The 22,850-nt window shown below is 37.4% G+C and overlaps 1 protein-coding gene across 2 annotated transcripts in view; it reads right to left on the bottom strand.

Annotated features, from left to right (window-relative positions):
* The window catches only part of AAE17 (acyl-activating enzyme 17), a 331,094-nt gene that overhangs the window by 117,954 nt on the left and 190,290 nt on the right, over nt 1–22,850 (bottom strand). For both annotated transcript variants that reach the window (XM_089833393.1, XM_089833394.1), the window contains exon 8: nt 4,293–4,513. In XM_089833393.1, coding sequence (XP_089689519.1) covers nt 4,293–4,513 — 221 coding nt within the window. The remainder of the gene's footprint in view (nt 1–4,292; nt 4,514–22,850) is intronic.

Here is a 22,850-nt window from a genome sequence, read left to right as displayed (position 1 = left end):
TTCTCTACAACAATTATTGATGATTTCTTATCATGCTATCACAGGTACATATGTTATGTTCATCAGCGACTACTAGCCTTAACTTCTGCGCCTTTGTACACTCATTGTGACTACCTTCCTTTATCACTGACTTGTCATGATGTATGCTTCTTCCTTCCCCAACTATTGTTCTTCATCATCACTGAATTTATTGCTTGATGCTAATCTTGAATATGATCAAGCTATGCCACTTATTTGTTGTAGCTCTTCACAAAGTCATTCCTTCATGACTATGACTTTAATGAGTGGTCAACATGAATTCTAGAAGTCACTGTTTATAATTAGTAGCTTACATTGAACTCCCCAAACTTTGTCTTTTCTTCATCATGGAAATATGCAGTCACAGTTTCAGATTCTTTTGACTAAATATGACATGTTGATGCACATCTCAGACTCCGTTATCTTGTTATCTCCTGTGAGTCAAGTGTCATATCAGAATACTTCTTTGCATATTTAACACTTTATTCTTTTCTTAATATGTATTTATCTACGATAGAAAATTCTGCTATTTTTCCATTCCGTTCTTTGCCACATTTATAAAAGGTACTTGTTCATATGATCTCTATAGTTCCATTGTCTTGTAATATATGTATTCTCATATGTATATGCATCTCCTGATTGTCTTTGACTTTGACATCAATGACATATACTTGAAGACCTTTAACATTGTTGATGCTAACACTGGTAGTTTTATTCATTCTCATGATATCCTTTGACATCAATGACAATACATTCAATAGGACATCATGATGTGATAATCACATCTGTCCAAGATATGGGTGCCATACATACGGAAGAGGTGAGAGCATCAATGGAGGACGGTAGTATGATTCATGTTTTCGTACGGTTTCAGAGTGATCAGCTGTGGATCTTGGGGGAGCAGGTTGATACTTCCTTATATAAGTTCTACTACACTGAGTTGTTCATGGAGTATTTACTTGAGAGTTTAGATTTGTGAGAGTTTTCATACAGAGTATCTGGGAGTACTCTCATCCAGGGCTCTCATGTTATTCAAAGGATGGTGGGGAAGATTGTGGAGACTTTTCCTACAATGCTTCCTCACAGGGATCTTGTGGTCGAGTTTTCTCAGAGAGTTGCCCTAGATTCTACCCTACCAGGAGTTCAAAGTCAGAGATTGGAGTCATCTCCTGATTCCTAGTTTGGTATAGATGAGTCATTGAGAGAGATTGGGGCTTTTTACAAGCATTATACAAGATGGTGAGAAAGATTGTAGAGACTTTGTCTATGATGTTTTTTCACGGGGATCTTGTGGTCAAGTTTTCTTAAAGAGCTTCCTACGATCCTACCCGACTAGTAGTTCGGAGTCAAAGATTAGAGTCATCTCCTGATTCCCAGTTTGGTACCGATAAGTTACTGACAAAGATTGGGGCATTTTACAAGCATTACAGAGTGAGGAGTGCTCATCATTTCAAATTTGACCCAAAGATAGAGGATTTTGTTTCACGTTGATGTGGGTTAGCTCCAATTTCATACCATCCATTATGGGATGGGTTAGCACCATCTCTTGCAAATGGGATCAACAACATCAAGACGGATCACTTGCAGTATCAACACACTCGGGATGGTTTAGCAGAGATTGGAGTTCGTGGTAGTATTTCATCTACCAATGGTTGTTACCATCATATCAGAGCAGTTTGGTGTAAGTGTCAGTTGGATGGCGACTCGGGTGTTGACAGAGTTGGTGTTTCAGTGGGGATGAGTTTAGATGGGTTGTTGCCTCCATCAATGCCTACAATCAGTTTTCACATGATTCAGTTATTGATATTCATTATTTGAGTGTTGGTGCTTCAAGAGCCAGTTATACGCGACAGTGATATTGCACAGTTTCACACTTAGGATACAGGTCAACTGTGGTGTACATTTTGCTCTTAATTTGCTTGGAGACAAGCAATCTTAGGAAGGGAGGACTGTAATCTCCCCTTTTTTAGAAGGTTCCTCCAATTGGCTTGGTGAATTCATCATCGTGACGCCGCTGAGCTAACAATGAGATTTGAGGGTCACAATTGTGGGGTTATAGGCTTTCCACCAACCTATAGTGAGTTTTGGCTCAATGTTGAGAAACTTACTATTTATAGTAAGTCAACAATTGATTTCGATGAGCTTAGTTGAGTTGGAGGAATTGAGTGATACTCTCAACTTTTATTTCGGGTTTCTGGTTTGGATTCCAAAAATCTTGGAGGAGGCATCTATTTATAGTAAGTCACCTCATCTGGTTCATTCATCGTCTTTCTTCATCAGGATTACTCTGGTGTTGTCAAATTTCAATTATGATGCTTCTTAAGTCATTTTCACAAGACGGGAGAATTATTATTATTAGTAATTAATCATCTAAATATGTTGAGGTTGCTATTTTTGTTGCTTCTGTACTTTGGCTACCTTAGTGTCATAGCTCGTAGGAACCAAGTTGGAAAGTTTTTAATCTTGGGCACAAGAAACGTTGACCTTGTGTGGCAATGTTATGATGTGGTTGAAAAGGTCGTTTTTGGAAGCCAAAAAGAAATTAATAGACTATATTATTTGAAAAATTATAAAATGATGCTGTGTTGAGGAAGCTTCTTAAGTGAAGTTGCATTTGAGAACCTTTGTGCCAATGGGGGTTATAAATATGAGCTCATTTTGATGAAAAACATTTGATTGAATTTTATTTGCTTTTGTTGCTTTGTAGTTTTCTGAGTTCACTTATTCTTAAATCCCTTGTTGAAGTACAAGGGTTTGGTCTGCAATTCTAAAAAGTGTCTGGCAATCCACAGCTAAGGTATTGTAGATTGATTCTGAGAATTGCTAATTATTGCCGAGGTATAATAATTTGCACATTGTTTCTCTACTGTATTATGTTGTACCTGAGAAGTAAGTGCATGCTGAAGAAATTAATTGCATTGGTATAATTACTGGGCTGCTTTCGTTAATCCAACTCCTGGGATTTTGTTCTGGAAATTCACAGTGCTTGTGAAAGGGCTGCATTACCATTCAACACAAGGATTTATTTTATACAGGAATGCTTTTTTCCTGCGGAAGGGCTGCGGGGGTCCTGCGTTTGCAAAGAAAGTCTGTAAATACATTCACCTAGGATCGTGTGTGGAATATAGAGGGCATAGACTGATTTCCAGTGTGTTGCGATTTGAAACTGGATATCATTGTTTGCTAAGTCCAAGGTTACAGGTTCATGTCTTATCAATTTCTTTGTATATGTTGCAGATGCAATCTGAATAAGGGTTAGCATATTGTTCATTTCATGTCATTGGCTAGCTGGTTCTTTCAAATTCTCAAAATTGAAATTCATGTTATTACATCAGTGCTGTCAATTAATATATTGCAGAACTTCAGAATTGTGTTGTTCTTCACCTTTTCGAACTGCTTACTTATATATCAATATTTTCCTTCAATGCAATTTTATCTAAAAATCAATTGAACAGTGGTTTCATTGGACAATAGAGTTAGCCTGGGCTCTAAGCTTGCTAGCCAAGAGTTTGACAAAATGTCAAATATCTGATTAGTAAGGAAATTGTTGTTTAATGTATAACCGGCAGAAGTTATTAAATGAAGATAGCCTATAATTCTGACATTAGGTGGGAGCTCATTAGTGATAGTCTCGGTTACTGAACTAACTGAACTATGAAGTGGCAATTTTGGGGAGAGAGATTCAAGAATGAAACTGTGACTGAGCTATCAATTTTGGGGAGAGAGATTCAAGCATGAAACTGTGACTGAGCTTTTAATTTTGGGGAGAGAGATTCAAGCATGAAACTGTGACTGAGCTATTAGGAAAGAGACATTAAGTTGTAGACTCCACCATTTGACTATGATTGCGCTGTGAGATAGGAGACCATTACAGATAGCCTCTATTATTGAACCTGGAACCATGATAAAGCAATCTTTCAGAGGAAAGTTTGAAACAAGCAATTATTATGACGTTCCTTCTGTTTTAATAACCTGTTAGTAAATGGATGGTTTAGAAGATTAATTTTTTGTAAGTCTCAGATTAGGAAGCCAAGTATCCCATATCATCAAAAAAGGCATTATGACATCAATGTTATTGTGGATTAGAATTGTTGCCGGAAGTATAAAAATCCCTGCCTTAATTGAATGATTTGAAGAAAGTGATAAATTGGAATCCATATATGCACAGAAGAAATATCATGAGTGACAGAATTGAGGTTAATAATAATATCCAAAATTAAGAATTCATTTATGCAAAAACAGAAGTATCATTCAAAGCTAATGAGCTACAATACCTGTACAAATTTAGTAAAGCCAGCACCAGTTGGAGACCCATTGTAAATAGCCATAGACGCTCCATTTAGAAGCGAAGCATAAACAAGCCAAGGGCCCATCATCCACCCCAGATTTGTTGGCCAACATACAACATCACCTGAACGAATATCCATATGTGCCCAAGCATCAGCAGCTGCCTTTAATGGAGTGGCATGAGTCCAAGGTATTGCCTTTGGTTCACCTGTGTAAAATGTATACATATACATAAAATCATTATTTGGATCATTTACCTTTACCAATGCATCACACATCCATGCAAGCACGTGCAGGAGTGCATACATACACACACATTCATTTCAACATTTACGCATTATGTATCTACATCTACAAGTTCATATAAAATAATAATCATAATAAAGTGTGAGGAAACAAATTTTAAAAGAGAACTAAATAGATCAGAAGACCAGCTCAGACCAGTGTAAGGCCAAGTAATGTCAACATGCATTCACCTCTCAAGATTTAAATTATTACATTTATCAATACATACTATAATAGTATCATCAGTATTGTAGCCAACACATAGTATCAAATATATTATAGAAGTGATTGTAAATGCCCTCAAAACAGTAATGCACAATAAGAAATAGCTAGATTTTTGGAACATGGTAGCAGATCATACTGGTTCAAAAACTATAGTTTTTGAAACTAGAGATGGTTAGCACTCCCATAATATGGCTCAGTGCTATGAGACTCGGACTCACCTTTGACTCGGAAAGTCAAGATCCGACATGGACTCAGACTCGGCAAGGACTCAACAAGGACTTGGAAAATTGAAAAACCTATGAAATTCAAAGATTTCTAAAGATTTTAACATTTTTTCATGCATCTTTTGGTCAATTAACATGAAATACACAATAATTGAGATAAAAAGAAGCTACTTAATACACATACAAAATTTTGCATAGATAACATAAATATAAAAGTGATTTTCTGAAGGAAAAAAACTAAATAACACGATATAAAGTAATAAACATGATGTCACTGCAGTGTCAAATATCTACAATATTCATGGATTATGAAATCCATGGTATTAAAAGTTCAAAACATATATCAAAATAACAACTAGAGTGTAGAAGAGTAGAAGACTAAGGCTCATAGTAGCCTATGTCCTCTTATGAGTATGCCTATGATAAGTCATAGAAGACTATAAAGCCATCCTCCCTCCCTCTGTCTGAGGTTGAACCTCATCCTCATCCTCGTCCTCATCTTCATCCTCATCCTCACCCTCACCCACACCCACATAATCCTCATCATCAGACTCAGATCCATCACTTCTATCCTCAAGGTCCTGCACTCTGTCTCCTCGTGCTCTAGCCTCCTCAACTGCCATCGCTATGGCCTCAGCCTCTTGATCCACCTGATCAACCCACTCCACGACTTCATCACTGAAGACAGAATCAGCAATTTCTATGTTTCGCTCTACATATGGATCAACGTTTTCTAATACAATGGTGATGTATCGGTGCCTAAGAGCTGTCTGTGGCGAAGGCGAAGGTTGCAATGAACCAAGGCAAGATCATTCAATTTTTTCACTGCCAACCTATTGCACTTCTTCGAGTGTATATGCTCGAATAGACTCCAATTACATTTGCATTCTGATGCACTAAATGGTTGGCTCAAGATGCGAATCACAATCCTATGTAAATTTGGCACTTTAGTGCCAAACATCTCCCACCGTGCATCTAAAACAAGAAAAATTTTAATCAATTCAATAACTTTGACTTTATCAAATTAAAATAGTAATAGAATTAGAAATTACGATGTAGAATTATAAGATTATTACCAAGCATCAATTTTGTCCTATTTTTCTTGCACAACTCCAGTGCAATTAAGTCTCCTTGAGCTTTCTTAAACAACTCAATCTCACAGAGTACAATTGTTCCAACTCTTGAATCAGGTGACATTCTCTCTAAAACATCATAGAGGCCACTCCACACCTTATCATCAAACTTAAAATATGGCCTGAATTGGTATGTAAGATTAAGGAAGTAGGTTGTTGCATGTATAGGTCTATGAAGTAGATTGTGCCAGCATCTGTCAATGGCATTCCATATAGGCCCATACCTATCTCAATTCCCTACAAAAAAAGAGTGATTGGCCTCCTTCACCTAGTCCATGCCCTCATAAATGTAGGCCATTGAGGGCTTCTCTCCATCACCAATTCGTAGGAGAACAACAAACCACTTTATCAATTGCATTAATTACGAAAATTGAAAGAGAAACAATCAGCTTTAAGTTTTTTTTTTAAAAATGAACAATAATTTATAACATAATTTCATAAACCAAAAAGTTGAGATAAGGACAAAAAGGAAAACTACCTTCACAATCTCAATGATTGGTGTCCAAAAGGAAGCCTCATCAAAACTGCAGTTAGTTGTATCAGTCCCTGCAATGGTTTTTGCATATGATGATGCCATCCACTCCTCACTTTCAAACATGTATCTCAAACTTCCCTTTGAATCAAGTAAGGATTGCAATGTGAAAAAATTCGTTGCAAATCTAGTGACCCTTGGACGAGACAACTCCTTTTGTTTTGTGTATTTCTTCGTGAGGTTGACAACCCATGTATGATTATATATGAATTTGCATACACTCCTTCCTTGCTCTATAATTGTTTTTATCCGAAGGAGTTTACCAAGATCCTCTAACATGAGGTCAATGCAATGAGGAGCACAAGGGGTCCAAATAAGTGAGGGTGTCTCTCCATAAGAAGCTATACTGCAGCAACATAATTTGTTGCATTATTTGTAACTATCTGCACCACATTCTCCTCACCCAATGTCATTTATCACTTCATCCATTACCTCACAAAGATATTCAACATTCTTTGTTTTTCCTGAGACATCAATTGATTTCAAAAAAAATGTGGCATCAAAAGAAAAAGAAACAGGTTAGTATAATGATCAATGATCAATCATAAATTCATAGTTTATAAACTTAATCACTTAATCAAGACTCTAGATTTTTATGTACAAGTTCTACTAAATTTTTAATGTTTACAATTACCTAATGAGGAGACACGAAAGCTGAGGATTGTTCTACTCCTATCAATGCAAGCATTGGTCATGATGGTGCAACCCTACGTCTTCCACACCTCAGGTTTCTTCTTGATTCCACCTTCTACATCAGCCACCCTCTGGGTCAAAATAGGGCCTCCTAGCTTGTCAGCACTAGGGGCTTTGAACCCCGAACTACAAATAGTAACAACATCGATTGCAATTTGCCAATAAGGGGACCTAAAATAAATTAAATAAAATTTAAACAAATTAGTATATTATATTATTACTATTAAATTTGAAAACAAACTAAAATAAACAAAATAAGCATATTATTGTCTCTTGAAACTTGAAAGCAACAGAAGTAAGACATAAACTAAATAAATAAGTACCTTGTTGCATTGAATGAAATGTTGTTGTAGATGAGGAACCCTCCAAGTGTCAATTTTGCATTATCATGCTTCTCCTTGTTCCAACCCATGCTCTCAAGCGATGGTTGTGCACCTGGAGCCGTGCGTAAACCAAAGATGGAGTCAAGTGTCAATCTTTGCTTACAAATGTAAAGCCCAATGGTCACACTCATAGAAGCAGTAGCAATAATAGGTGGAGTAGGGGATGATGGAGAGTAAAAACTAGAAGATCCCTCTTGAGCTAGTTGTGTCATTTCTTCTCGTTGCTCCTTTCTCAATTCTTTTTTCTCCATTTTTTCCTCTAGAAGAACTTGCATGTCTTGCATAACAATCTGGAGTACTTCTTTGCATTTTTTAGCATCACGCCTAGATATATGTGCTAGGTGATATTTCAATCTATTTATGCCTACATCGTTATATTACTTTGCAATGCCAACATGTAACAACTCCCTTTTTGTGGCTCGGGATGGCATGTTTCCAAGTCCTATCTCTTTCTATTGCAGTTGGGTTTGCATTAGGATTACATGTAGCCCTAGTTCTACTTCCACAAGGCCACCCTCAAGCATGATGTCAATGTGGGTGCTACTGCAATATGAATATATTATAAATAGAAAAAAGTTAGCATCAAATCAAATTTTTAAACTTTAAGGCCTTCTTACCTATCAAGTTTGTCATCAAGATAAATTAGAATAAATCTAAATATTAGATACTGGAAGTAGAGACTAAAACAAATGTAAACAAAATGGAAAGTAAAAAATATAAATGTAAAACAATTTACAAAACAACAACAAAAAATGCAACTTGTTGCTTACTTCTTCAAATTTGCACAAAAAATGGAAATGCACATAAGTTTGCAGAAGCCTTCTCCAAATGCTTCCTTAAGCTCCTCTCAATGCCTAAGTGCAAGCTACAAAGTTGAAAAAACCATCAGCAATCGATATGGGAGAGCCAACCGAGTGCTAATTTCTCTATCAAAACCCCAATACTATTCTAATACCAATTGTTTACATTTGTTTTAGTCTATTCTTCCAATATCTACTATTTAGATATATTCTAATTTACCTAATGACAAACTTGATAAGTAAGAAGGCCCTAAAGTTTAAAAATTTGATTTGATGCTAACTTTTTTCTATTTATAATATATTCATATTGCAGTAGCACCCACATTGACATCATGCTTGAGGGTGGCCTTGTGGAAGTAGAACTAGGGCTACATGTAATCCTAATGCAAACCCAACTGCAATAGAAAGAGATAGGACTTGGAAACATGCCATCCCGAGCCACAAAAAGGGAGTTGTTACATGTTGGCATTGCAAAGTAATATAACGATGTAGGCATAAAGTTTAAAAATCTGATATGATGCTAGGCTTTTTCTATTTATAATATATTCATATTGCAGCAGCAAACACATTGACATCATGCCTCAGGGTGAGCATTGTGGAAGTGGAACTAGGGCTGCATTTAACCCTAATGTAGACCCAACTACAATAGCAAGGGATAGGGCTTGGAAATATGCCATCTCGAGCCACAGAAAGAGAGTTCTTACATGTTGGCATTGCGGTGTAATATATAATGAGGGAGGCATAAATGTATTGAAGTATCACCTAGCACATATACCTAGGCGTGATACTAAAAAATGCAAATAAGTACCTCAAGATGTTATGCGACACATGCAAGCTCTTCTAGAGAAAAAATTGGAAAAAAAAGAATTGAAAAAGAAGCAACAAGAAGAAATGGTACAACTAGCCCAACAGGGATCTTCTAGTTTTCACTCTCCATTATCCCCTACTCCACCTACTGCTGCTACTACTTCTACGAGTGTGACCATTGGGCCTAACATTTGTAAGCAAAAATCGACACTTGATTCCATCTTTGTTCCACACACGGCTCCAGGTTTACAACCATCGCTTGAGAACATGGGTTGGAACAAGGAGAAGCATGATAATGCAAAATTGGCACTTGGAGTGTTCTTCATCTACAACAATATTTCATTCAATGCAGCAAGGTACTTCTTTATTTAAATTGAAATTTAGGTCTTACTTCTCTTGCTTTCAAATTTCAAGAGACAATAATATGTTTATTTTAATTTGTTTTCAAATTTAATAGTAATAATATAATATACTAATTTGTTTAAAATTAAATTTTATTTAATTTGTTTTAGGTCCCCTTATTGGCAAATTGCAATTGATGTTACTGTTTGTGGTCTGAGGTTCAAAGCCCCTACTACTGACGAGTTAAGAGGCCCTATTTTGACCCAAAGGGTGGCCGATGTAGAAAGTGCAATCAAGGAGCAATGTGAGGTGTGGAAAACAAAGGGTTGCACCATCATACTTGATTGTTAGACTGATAGAAGGAGTAGAACACTCCTCAACTTTCTTGTCTCCTCATCAGGTAATTGTAGACATTAAAACATTAGAAGCAGAACTTGTACTGAAGTGATTAAATTTATAAATTATGAATTTATGACTGATCATTATACTAATTTGTTTCTTTTTCTTCAAGTGCCACTGTCATGTCCTCTCTTTCGCACTAGTTCTTATGAAGCCTGGTTAATCTATCTCCACATCTAGATAGATTAATGGCATTAACAGTCAGGATGCCTACCAGTCACAATGGAAGATTTGTCTTCAGTTGGTAATTTAATGTCCTAAAGTACTTTAATAAAGTTACTTAATGTTTTATTAAGACATTCACTTTATAAAGTGACTTAAAGTGACTAGAAGACTAAATTGATGTTTTATCCCACATCTCTTATTCCAACACTCTTCCCTCACTTCGAGGTAATAAATAAGAGGCTCAGTCTTGGGAAAGACACAACGAATATATGCATCTTTTAAATTTTATTATGGTTGCTTTAATGTGACTGGGCATTTTTCCAAAGGCGAAGACCCCTGAGGAAAGTGGTGAGACTAGACAAAAACCTAGTGGCTCACATTGTAATTACAAAGCTGAGGATTCGAAGTTAAGGGACTGGGAGATTGATATGAGAGTTTATGATAGTATACAGATATAAAGTGACTGGCGGCCCAAAATACCAGTTGGATTAGCAATGGACGTTGAGCAGAGAATACACTTAAAGGGCAGCCAAACCATTCTCTCTAAATCTAAGTACTATTCTTAAATGCAGTATATAGCAGTTGTGTTTGCTGGCATCAGAACCACACTCTTTGCAATGTAGTTCTGTCATATTTACCCGTCGTGGTAGCAAGGAACGGGAAGGAAGTCTACATGCGGGACGGCAATGAATACCACAAAATGGTGGTCTGTGAGCAACGCATCCCATACACAGCATTCTCCTCGACTCCAAATGACATTTAGTGCAGATAGCAGTCAGTCTTGAAGACGTTCAAAGCATTGATGACAAGGCAAGTCCAGAATCGGGTGGGGAAGTAATTAAGTACAGTGGGGTATCACTGTCGTCGGCTTCTGCCATTCATGGGAGTTGACGTTGGCGTCATTAACTGAATCAAGGTGGAATAACTCTCAGCAAATCAACACCATCGCAAGTTCTACAATACCAAGTTCCTCCAACCTTCCTAGCATACGATTAAACTATGAATGTAATTAATGGTTGATGAACACGTGTTAGGAAATGTTTTGTAATAAGCATGATTGTTAAAAATTGCATAAACTTGCTGTGATGATGGACCCTATTGAATACAATAGCATCATTCTATGAGATTATCATAGTAATTCCGACTATATTTTAGTTATTCACCAGCAACATCAAAATGTCATAATTAGGACTATGTACCAAGCGTTTGACTAAATTCCCTATAGCCATGATTTAAATTTCTTTGATTAAACTAAGTCGGGATCATTACAATGGTATTAGAGCCACAAGACCTGCCATCTTGTGGGGAAGAACAGAATACTTGTAGACTGATTTTTATCCAAAAATGACAACCGGGAATGAGGAAAAAACATTATAAATTCAATCATTTACAGTCGGAACAAGTAGATTCTTTAGAACATATTGAAATTGAAGATAGTTATTCAGTGGATGAGGAATTAAAATTTGGAACAGGTGAACAAACTGAACAAACTAAACAAGTTGATCATTTTGGACAAGCAGAACAGGTAAACAACACTCAAACAACACATAATGAAACTGAACAGGTTGGGGAAGTACGAAAAACATTGTGGGCTATTAGAGATGGGCAGAATAACATAGCTGATGCACTTCAACAATTTTCAATTAATATGCAGTAGTTAGCTCCTGTTAATAGGAGAGCCCCGAGCCATCATAGTGGAGGAAATAGTGTAATTGAGTCACCCTAAGTTGTTAGAGCACCCATACGTAACACTGGCAGGCCTTTAATGCCAGTGTTTAATGCAGAAGAAGAGGTTGCACCACTAGCAACACCAAATTTACTATCGAACAATCTTATGGCAATGTATGATGAATGGGATTTGTTTCTCGATCCTATTAAACAAAATTTGACTTCTGTCCAGTACCTAAATCAGAAAAGGGAGGCAGATAGATAGCAGCAGGATAGGAGACCTAGTGCACTAAACAGAGACCTAAAGCATGCTATGAACAAGTTAACTCTCCCTACCTTTAATGGCAGCAGTAAGACATCCCATAGAGCTTGGATTCACAAGCTTGATACCTACTTGACACTCAAGCCCATGGCAGACAATGCACCTTGAGGGAGCAGCGTATGATTGGTGGCATCATGGTTTAGTCACCTAGGATCATGGCCTCATAACTTCATATGAGATTTTCAGCTCCAAGCTAATTACTCGTTTTGACAAGAAGGATATTGAAGTTTATTACAGGGATTTGGCTACGTTACAACATGGGTCCTTGGAAAACTTCGTTGATGAGTTTCAATAGATATCAGTGATGGTACCGGATAGGCAAGAATAGCATAAGGTGATGTTGTTCACAAAAGGGTTACAGGACAGATTTAGGGGTTTGGTTAAGCTCCTTAAACCAAACACCTTGGATGATGCGATTAAGATCACCCATGATTTGGATTCACCTTCTTCTCTACTGCAGCCTCCAAAGAAACCCTATAAAGGGTCTACTTCATCCCAAGGGAACAAAAACCAGCAAAAACCAAATCCTCCCAGATTAGATTTTGAGACACGTAATGAACTTAGGAGGAAGAAATTGTGCTTCACTTGCAGGGAACCTTGGAAAACTGATCACAGATGCCTTGGTAAAGGCAAGATTCACTATGTTGAGGTTCTCTTAGAGGATGAAGGAGAGCAACAGGAAGGTAGTGATGTTAAGGACAACAAGGAGGAAGAGGTTGAGGAGCAGCCCCTTAAAGATAAAAAGAAGATAGCCACTACCAAACAGCCTCCTATTATAGCCACCCTTTCTAGTGATCCAGCATGTCATCCTTTCAGGGTGAAGGGTGTTGTTAGAAGACAATGCATTGTTTTTCTTTTCGATACAAGAGCATCCCATAATTTCATCAGCACACAGATGGTATCTAAGAGAGGATTTACAGATAATTGGCATACCTGAGTTCGAAGTGAAGGTAACAGGTGGGGAAGGTTTGAGTTGCCCCGAGAAAGTGTCCAATCTTTAAATACAATTTGATGATTATCGTTTAGAGACTTATTTTTATATTGTTGATTTGGATGGATTGGACACCATTCTGGGTAGACAGTGGTTAAGGACTCTTCGCAGGTACACATTTGATCACAAGACAATGCAGTTGGAATTCTTACAGGGTGATCGGTTGATAGTCCTAAAGGCCATACCAGATAGTGGTCCTAGGTTGATAACAGCTCATAGGATGGAAGCCATTTTGAGGCACGATGATATCAAATGGGCAACATGATGTTTCATCTCTTCTAAGGAGACACAAGATAGAGGACAACAATACCATTGTGACATCCAAATGGTGTTGGACAAGCACAGGAGGGTATTTGAGGATTTATCCCAAGGTATTCCACCAGATAGAGGATTTGAGCATATCATTGAGCTAGAGGAGGGTGCCAAACCCGTCATTACCATTCCTTATCGTCACCGCAGGCATTACAAGGAAGAGATAGAGAAGAAGATTAAGGAACTACTGGATATGGGACACATCAGGCCTAGTTTTAGCCCTTTTCCCTCTTTAGTGGTGTTGGTTAAGGAGGATGGCACCCTTCGGATGTGTATTAACTACCGCGCCCTTAATAAGAGAAGCATTAAAAACAAGCATTTGATTCCCCACATTGATGAGTTACTAGATGAGCTTTATGGAGCTGTTTATTTCGCGAAGATAGATCTTCAATTAGGATACCATTAGATTCGAGTCCGAGAGGAGGATGTACATAAGATAGCTTTAAGATGCCACTATGGACACTGAGTTTTTGGTGGTGCCATTTGGGCTCACAAACACATCAGCCACTTTTTAGTCATGCATGAACCACATCTTCAAAAAGCAACTACGAAAGAGTGTGTTGGTTTTTTTTGATGACATATTGATCTTTAGCAAGACTTCTGAGGAACATTTGCAGCACCTAGATGAGATCCTTAGCCTCATGGAAGAACACTCTTTATTCGCAAAGGAGTCTAAGTGCAAATTCGGATTAACTGAGATTCTCTATCTGGGTCACATAATTGGTGTAGAGGGAGTTAAGGTACATCAAGAAAAGATATAGGCAATCCTTGATTGGCCACCACCGAGAGATGTATCTGAGTTGTGGGGCTTCCTTGGCCTTTGTTCTTATTACAAGCGATTCGCCAAAGGTTTTTCCTGGGTAGCAGCCCCCCTTACCGATTTAACAAGCAAAGGGGCATTTAGATGGACAAAGGATTCAGAGGCACTTCCTGATTTTTCTAGACCCTTTGTTTTTGGAGTGTGATGCTTCAAGGAGTGGAATCGAGGCAGTTTTGATGCAGGACCGTCATCCCATAGCTTTTGAGAGCAGGAAACTTAAGGGCAATGAGCTATTATATTCTACACATGATAAAGAGATGTTGACCATAATGCACACCTTAGCCAAGTTTAAACAATATTTGGTGCGAAGTAAATTCACGGTGAAGTCTGATTATAACAGTTTACGTTACTTCCTAGAACAAAAGAAGCTGAATGAAAGACAGCAGAAATGGGTCAGCAAGGTCCAAGCATACAATTTTGACATTGAATATGTCAAAGGAAAAAATAATATAGTTGCTGATGCACTTTCTCGAAGACCCCCAGTAATAGAGTGTTGTATCATTTCCGATATTTCAGCAAATTGGAGATCCCAGCTATTAGTGGAGTATTCTAAAAATACTCACGCATGTCAGATTATGGATGGAATACTTCAAGATGATCGGTACAAGGTAATGAATGATATTATACATTATAAGAATACAATCTACCTAGTACCAAAATCTAAACTTAAAAGGGATATTATGCACACTATACATGATGCACCTTCAGCGGGTCACCCATGTTTTTTCAAAACCTACAGGCACATTAAATAGAGATTCTCATGGAAGGGGCTAAAGGACAATGTATTGCAACATGTTAGAGAGTGCCAGACTTGTCAGTGGAACAAGTCAAAACAGGGCTTTCTAGCAAGTTTACTTCAGCCTCTCCCTATTCCAGCTCAGAGGTGGGAGAGTATCTCCATGGATTTTATCATAGGGTTGCCGAGGGGCTAGAGCAGAAATTGCATTTTTTTGGTGGTAGACAGATTGACTAAGTTCGCACACTTCTTTGCTATTGTGGCAGACTAGTCAGCCTCTCAGGTGGCCGAGTTGTTCTTTCGAGAGATTTTTCGTCTTCATGGATTACCCAGAACGATTGTGAGTGATAGGGACAACAAGTTTCCCAGCACCTTTTGGCAGAAGGTTTTCAAATTAACAAGTACAGAGTTGACACCCAGTACTAACTATCACCCATAAAAAGATGGTTAAACCGAAATAGTGAATAAATGGGTGGAAGGGTATTTGAAAAACTACATTGCAGGTCAGCAAAGAGCTTGGGTTAAGTGGTTGTATTTAGGGGAGTATTGCTATAACTCCGCTTATCATATGTCTATTCGGATGACTCCTTTTTGCACTCCTATGGCTACAAACCTCTCTCTTTCATTGATTTGGCTTTACAGCAGGGCTCCCTTAGCCAAAGATTAGGTCCAAGATCAAAAGGATATTCTCAAATCTCTTAGAGATAATATTTAGGAGTAGAACTAACAGAAGTTATATGCTGATCGACATCGTATAGAGCGAAGCTTCGAGATAGGTGATAATGTTTATCTTCGTCTCCAGCCATATAGATAGAGCTTCCTGAAGAAAAGTGGGTCAGAGAAGCTTAAGCCAAGATTTTACGAACCTTATTGCATCACCAAGAGGATTGGTGAGGTTACTTACAAGTTGGATTTACCTGGTGACAGTTGAATCCACAATGTGTTTCAAGTCTCATGCCACAAGAAGGCAATTGGTCAATAGATTATACCGTCAGAAGGCTTGCCTCCACTTGATGAGAAGGGTAGACTTGTTTTGGAGCTAGCAGAGGTGATTGAGACTAGGGAAAACAAGCTAGGAAACAGATTTGTCACAGGATATCTAGTTTGCTGGAAGGATTTATCGTATGAAAACACCACTTGGGAAGGTAAATCTATTTTACAGCATCTAGCATTAAGATTGCTTGAGAGCAAGCAATCCTGAGAAGAGAGGATTGTCATGTCCTCTCTTTCGCGCTAATTCTTATGGCACCTGGTTAATCTATCTCCATATCTAGATAGATTAACGACATCAACAGTCAAGATGCCTGCCAGTCACAAGGGAAGATTTGTCTTAAGTTTGTCATTTAATGTGTTAAAGTACTTTAATAAAGTTACTTTATGCTTTATTAAGAGATTCACTTTATAAAGTGAATTAAGTGACTAAAAGACAAAATTGACGTTTTATCCCACATCTCTTATTCCGACACTCTTCCCTCCCTTCAAGGTTATAAATAAGAGGCTTAGTCTTGGGAAAGACACAATGAATATATGCATCTTTTAAAATATTAAACTAGTTTCTTTAATGTGACTAGACATTTTTCCAAAGGACGAGACCCCTGAGGAAAGTGTTGAGACTAGCCGAAAAGCTAGTGGCTCACATTGTAATTATAGAGCTGAGGATTCGAAGTTAAGGGACTGGGAAATTGATACGAGAGTTTATGATAGCATACAGATATGAAGTGACTGGCCGTCTAGAATACCAATTGGATTAGCAGTGGATGATGAGCAGAGAATACACTTAAAGGGCAGCTGAACCATTCTCTCTAAATCTAAGTACTGTTCTTAAATCCAATATATAGCAGTCGTGTTTATTGGTGTCAGGACCACATTCTCTGCAGTGCAATTCTATCATATATATCTGTTGTGGTAGCAAGGAACGGGAAGGAAGTCTATACGCAGGAGGGCAGTGAATACCACAAAACAGTGGTCTGTGAGCAACGCATCCCATACACGGCATTCTCCTCGACTCCAAATGACATTTAGTGGAGATAACAGTCAATCTTGAAGATGTCGTTCAAAGCATTGATGACAAGGCAAGTTCAGAATCAGGTGGGTAAGGAATTAAGTACAGCCGAGTATCACTGCCGTCGGCTTCTTCCATTCCTAGGAGTTGACATTGGCGCCATTAACCAAAACAAGGTGGAATAACTCTCAGCAAATCAACACCGCCACAAGTTCTACAATACTAGGTTCCTCCAACCTTCCTAACATACGACTAAACTATGAATGTAATTAATGGTTGATGAACACGTGTTAGGAAATGTTTTGTAATAAGCATGATTGTTAAAAATTGCATAAATTTGATGTGATCATGGACTCTATAGAATACAGTAGCATCATTCTGTGAGATTATCATAGTACTTACAGGTTTGTAGTAATATATGTTATTCCCACTGGATTTAAGTTATTCAACAGCAACATCAGAATGTCATAATCAAGACTATGTGCCTAGTGCTTGACTAAATTCCCCATAGCCAAGATTTAAATTTCTTTGATTAAACTAAGTCAGGATCATTACAGCCACATTTTTTTTAAATCAATCGATGCCTTAGGAAAGACAAAGAATGTTGAATATCTTTGTGAGGTAATGGATGAAGTGATAAAAGATGTGAGTGAGGAGAATGTGGTGCAAATAGTTACAGATAATGTAGCGGATTATGTTGTTGCAGGAAAGCTTCTTATGGAGAGACACTCGCTTATTTTGGACCCCTTGTTTTCCTCACTGCATTGACCTCATGTTAGAGGATCTTGGCAAACTCCCTTGGATAAAAACAATTATAGAGCAAGGAAGGAGTATGCAAATTCATATATAATCATACATGGGTCCTCAACCTCATGATGAAATACACTGACCAAAAGGATTTGTCTCGTCCAGGCATCACTAGATTTGCAACCAATTTTCTCACATTGCAATCTTTGCTTGATTCAAAAAGAGGTTTGAGATGCATGTTTGTAAGTGAGGAGTGGATTGCATCATCATATGCAAAGACCATTGCAGGAATTGATGCAACTGATCGCATTTTTTATGAGGCTTCCTTTTGGACACCAATCGTTGATATTGTGATGGTAATTTTCCTTTTTGTCTTCGTTTCAACTTTTTTGTTTATAAAATTATGTTATGAATTATTGTTCATTTTTTAAAGAAAAACATAAAACTGATTGTTTCTCTTCCAACTTTCATAATGATTGCAGTTCATAAAGCCGCTTGTTGTTCTCCTATGAACTGCTGATGGAAAGAAGCCCTCAATGGGCTACATTTATGAGGGCATGGATAGGGTGAAGGAGGCTATTTGCTCTTTTTTTACAAGGAGTCAAGATAAGTATGGGCTTATATGGGATGTCATTAGTAGACGGCACAATCCACTTCACAGGCCTATACATGCAACGGCCTACTTCCTTAATCCAACATTCCAATTGAGCCCACATTTCAAAGCTGATGAGGTGTGGAGTGGCCTAGAAGATGTTGTAGAGAGAATGTCAGCTGATTCAAGAGTTGGAACAATTGTAGTCCGTGAGATTGAGTTGTTTAAGTAAGCTCAAGGGGACTTATTTGCATGGGAGTTGTGCAAGAAAAATAGGACAGAATTGATGCCTGATAAAAATCTTTGATTCTAGATCCTAATTTCTAATTCTATTACCATTTTAATTTGATAGAGTCAAAGTTATTGAATTGATTAAATATTTTCTTGTTTTAGATGCAGGGTGGGAGATGTTTGGCACTAAGGTGCCAAATTTAAAGAGGATTGCGATTCACAGCTCGAATCAGTCATCTAGTGCATCAGGATGCAAATGTAATTGGAGTCTATTCGAGCATATACACTTGAAGAAGCGCAATAGGTTGGCAGTGAAAAATCTTGTCTTTGTTCACTACAACCTTTGTCTTCACCATAGACAAATCCTGGGCACTGATACATCATCAATTGTATTAGAGATTGTTGATCCACATGTAGAGTGGAACACAGAGATTGTTGATCCTGTCTTCAATGATGAAGACGTGGAGTGGGTTGATCAAGTGGATCGGGAGGCTAAGGCAGTAGCGATGGCAGTCGAGGAGGCTAGAGCGCGAGGAGACAGTGCAGGACCTTGAGGCTAGGAGTCATGGATCTGAGTCTAATGATGAGGATTATGTGGGTGAGGATGAGGTTGAGGATGAGGATGAGGTTCAGCCTCAGACAGAGGGAGAGAGGATGGATCTACAGTCTTCTATGACTTATCTTAAGCATACTCGTAGACGGACATAAACTACTATGAACCTTAGTCTTCTACTATTCTACACTCTAGATGTTATTTTGATGTATGTTTTGAAGTTTTGATACTATGGATTTTGTAATCCATGAATATTGTAGACATTTGACACTACAGTGACACTGTTTATTACTGAGTTTCTATTGTAATTTGTGTTATTCAATTTTTTCCTTTAGAAATTCGCTTTTATACTAATGTGATCTATGCAAAATTGTGTATGTGTATTAACTAGCTTCTATTTGTCTCAATTATTGTGTATTTGATGTTAATTGACTAAAAGATGCATGCAAAAATCTTAAAATCCTTTAAAATCTTTGAATTTCATGGGTTTTCCAATTTTTCGAGTCCTTGCCAAGTCCGGTCGCCGAGTCTAAGTTTGAGTTGGATTTTGACTTTCCACGTCAGAGGTGAGTCTGAGTCCCATAACTATGGTCTGGACTCAACTATTGCTTCTTTTAGTTTATGCAAATTTGTTTCCATAGTTGTTGACATAAGTCGACAATTCCACATTCCAAATCTTTTTAGGATATTAATAGTTTACTTCTCTTGACTTAGGACAATGCTCCCTGACTTCTATCAGACTTCTAATCTAAGGAAGTAATGAAGATTACCTAAGTCCTTCATATCAAATTCAAAAGCCAATTCCTTTTTACATTCATTAATGAGGTAGTCTTCTCCTATTATCAGAAGGTTGTCAACATAACGGATTAATATCAACATATCACCATTAGTTACTTTAAAATAAAGATTTGGATCAACATCATTCTTGGAGAATCCAAGACTCAGTAGATATTTCTCAACCCTTACAAACCAAGCTTAGGGAGCTTGTTTAAGTCCATATAGAGCTTTCTTCAATTTAAAAACATAAGAAGTTGCATCATGAATCATAAAACCTTCAGGCTGCTCTAAATATACTTCTTCCTCAATGGTTCCATTTAGAAAGGCAGTTTTCATATCCAATTGATGGATTTTCCAACCTTTGGCAGCTGCAATGGCTATTACTACTCTAACTAAGATATATCTAGCAACTGGTGCAAAAGTTTCTTCAAATCGATTCCTTCCTTTTGGGAGAATCCTCTAACTACAAATTGTGCTTTATGTTTTACAGAGCTGCCATCTTGAACATGTTTAACTTTGAAGAGCCATTTGGATGAAACAACAGATTTTCCTTTTGGTCTAGGAACTATATCCCAAACATCATTCTTTAGTATTGACTGATATTCTTCTATCATAGCGTCTGTCCAAATTGATACTTGATAGTTTCAAAAACATTAGAAGGTTCAAAGTTAGGAGGCTCACACATTAAAGAATTATATGTTAATTTGCGAGGTCTTTTGCTCTCTCCAAATGTCCCTTCAAGTGCTACAAATTGATCTCCTTCCTCTATTATCTTTCTTGCCCAAAGTGGCCTCCTAGGATTATTGTCAAGATTCTCTTCTTGAATCTCAAGAGGGGTCTTATATTCACTTGTAGTCTCTTCTGGGTACTCCCTCTAAATCTCAGGAGTGGGAACCTCTTCTATGGTTTTAGGTGTGTCATAAATTTGTATTTCAATTGAGCCTTTTTATCTTTTGAAAGCAATGTCTTCTTCAAATATGACATCTCTATTGAGTTCTATTTTTTTTTGTCCAAGTATGTATCCTCTGTAACCCTTTGCAGTTTCACTATAACCAATAAAGATTCCTTTCCTTCCAGTAGGTTTTAATTTTGTCCTTTTATCTTTAGGTACATAGATGTAAGCAAGGCATCCAAATATCCTCAAATGACTAATGTCTGGTTTTACACCTGAAAAGGCTTCTTCAGAGTGAGGGCATCTCTTTTGAATATAGACTGTTGTATTAGATGCTTCAGCACAAAATGACATGCTCAAATTTTGATCATATTTCATAGCCCTAGCAGCTTCTACAATAGTTATATTTTTCCCCTTAGCAACCCCATTCTGTTGAGGGTTGTAGGAAACTGTGAACTCCCTCTTAATCCCAACATTTGTACATAATTCTTTAAATATTTAAAAGTGCAATCTCTTCCATTATCTGTTCTTAGAAGGGCTTTTTCTTTCCTGAAAAGTTTTCAGTGATAGCTTTCAATTCTTTTAACTTTCTAAGATCTCTTCAAATTCCTTGCACTTAAGGAAGTATATCCATGTCTTCCTATAGAAGTCATCAAAAAATATTACATAGTACAAAAATCCTCCTAAGGATGGTATTGACATGGGTCCACATTGGTCAGAGTGTACTAATTCTAACACATCTTTAATTTTACTCAAACTATTAGGAAATACATTTTTGGTGATTTTCCCCAAGGCACATCCTTTACTTAATTTAGGTAGCCCAGTAACTTACTTCCCCATAGAGGTTAGGACTAGAAAGTTGATATGGCCTAATCTTCGATGTTAGATTTCATTTGAGTCTGAGGTCTCATGAATAAGAGCTTGGTTTTATTTAGTGCAAAGTTCATATAACAATCCTTGTCTCATACCTATAGTTTTAGCCTTCTTTATAGTTGAGTTCTTTGCATATGCTAGTACTTTACCTTCCATGAATGTAACTCTATATCCATCATCTTCAAGGGCTGATATAAATATTTTGTTTCTTTTAATACCTGGTACATATAGTACTCTAGAGAGTTGAATAGAGTTTCCTGATTTTTGTTTGATAGCACAAGTCCCAATCCTTTTTACGGAATGCGCGGAATCGTCCTCAATTATAACCTCTTCATTTGTTTCTACTTGCATGCTCTCTAGATTGTCTCGGTATCCTATGATGTGCCTTGAAGATCCACTATCAATTATCCAGTTGTTGGATTTGTTTGACACTTGACTAGACAATGCTGACTAGAAGGCATACTTCTCAGGATCTTGATCTACATTTGATTTATCTGTTTTGGCAAATGAGACTTGAAGTTTTGATTGATCAGGGCAATTTACTGCATAATATTCATATTGATCACATCTGAAACAATGGATTTTAGACAGGCCTTTCTTCTGTTTAGATGATCCATTTCCAGGAAAATTCCTTTTTCTTTTAAAGCTCTTCTTACCCTTCTTACGAGAGTTGGTGTTAAGAACATGAATATCTTCATCTATAGGCTTTTGTTTTTCTTTAGTCATTTGTCTCAAGTCTTCTTGGAGACAATCAGATCTTAATCGATCCAATTTTGGAAGTTTAGATCTCGCACTTTTACCCTATACAAATGGTTCCCACGAATTTGGTAGTCCTCCTAATGCTATCAAGGATAGATCTTGATTGTCAATTTCATATACAATTGATGACAATCGATCTCTTAATTCAGTGATTCTCATGAAGAATACATTTACCAATTCTCCTTTATTCATACTTATATGATTCATTTGTCTCTAAAGGGCAAGTCTTCTGCCAGTATTATTTACTACAAATTCATTTTTTAGGTCTTTGAGCATGCGGTA

This window comes from Cupressus sempervirens, chromosome 5, assembly GCF_028749045.1.
Source record: "Cupressus sempervirens isolate cs-2001-9-10 chromosome 5, ASM2874904v1, whole genome shotgun sequence".
In the NCBI taxonomy this organism is placed as follows: Eukaryota; Viridiplantae; Streptophyta; class Pinopsida; order Cupressales; family Cupressaceae; genus Cupressus; species Cupressus sempervirens.
The sequence above is the reverse complement of the archived record's forward strand: the minus strand, read 5'-3'. Positions and strand labels throughout refer to the sequence as shown.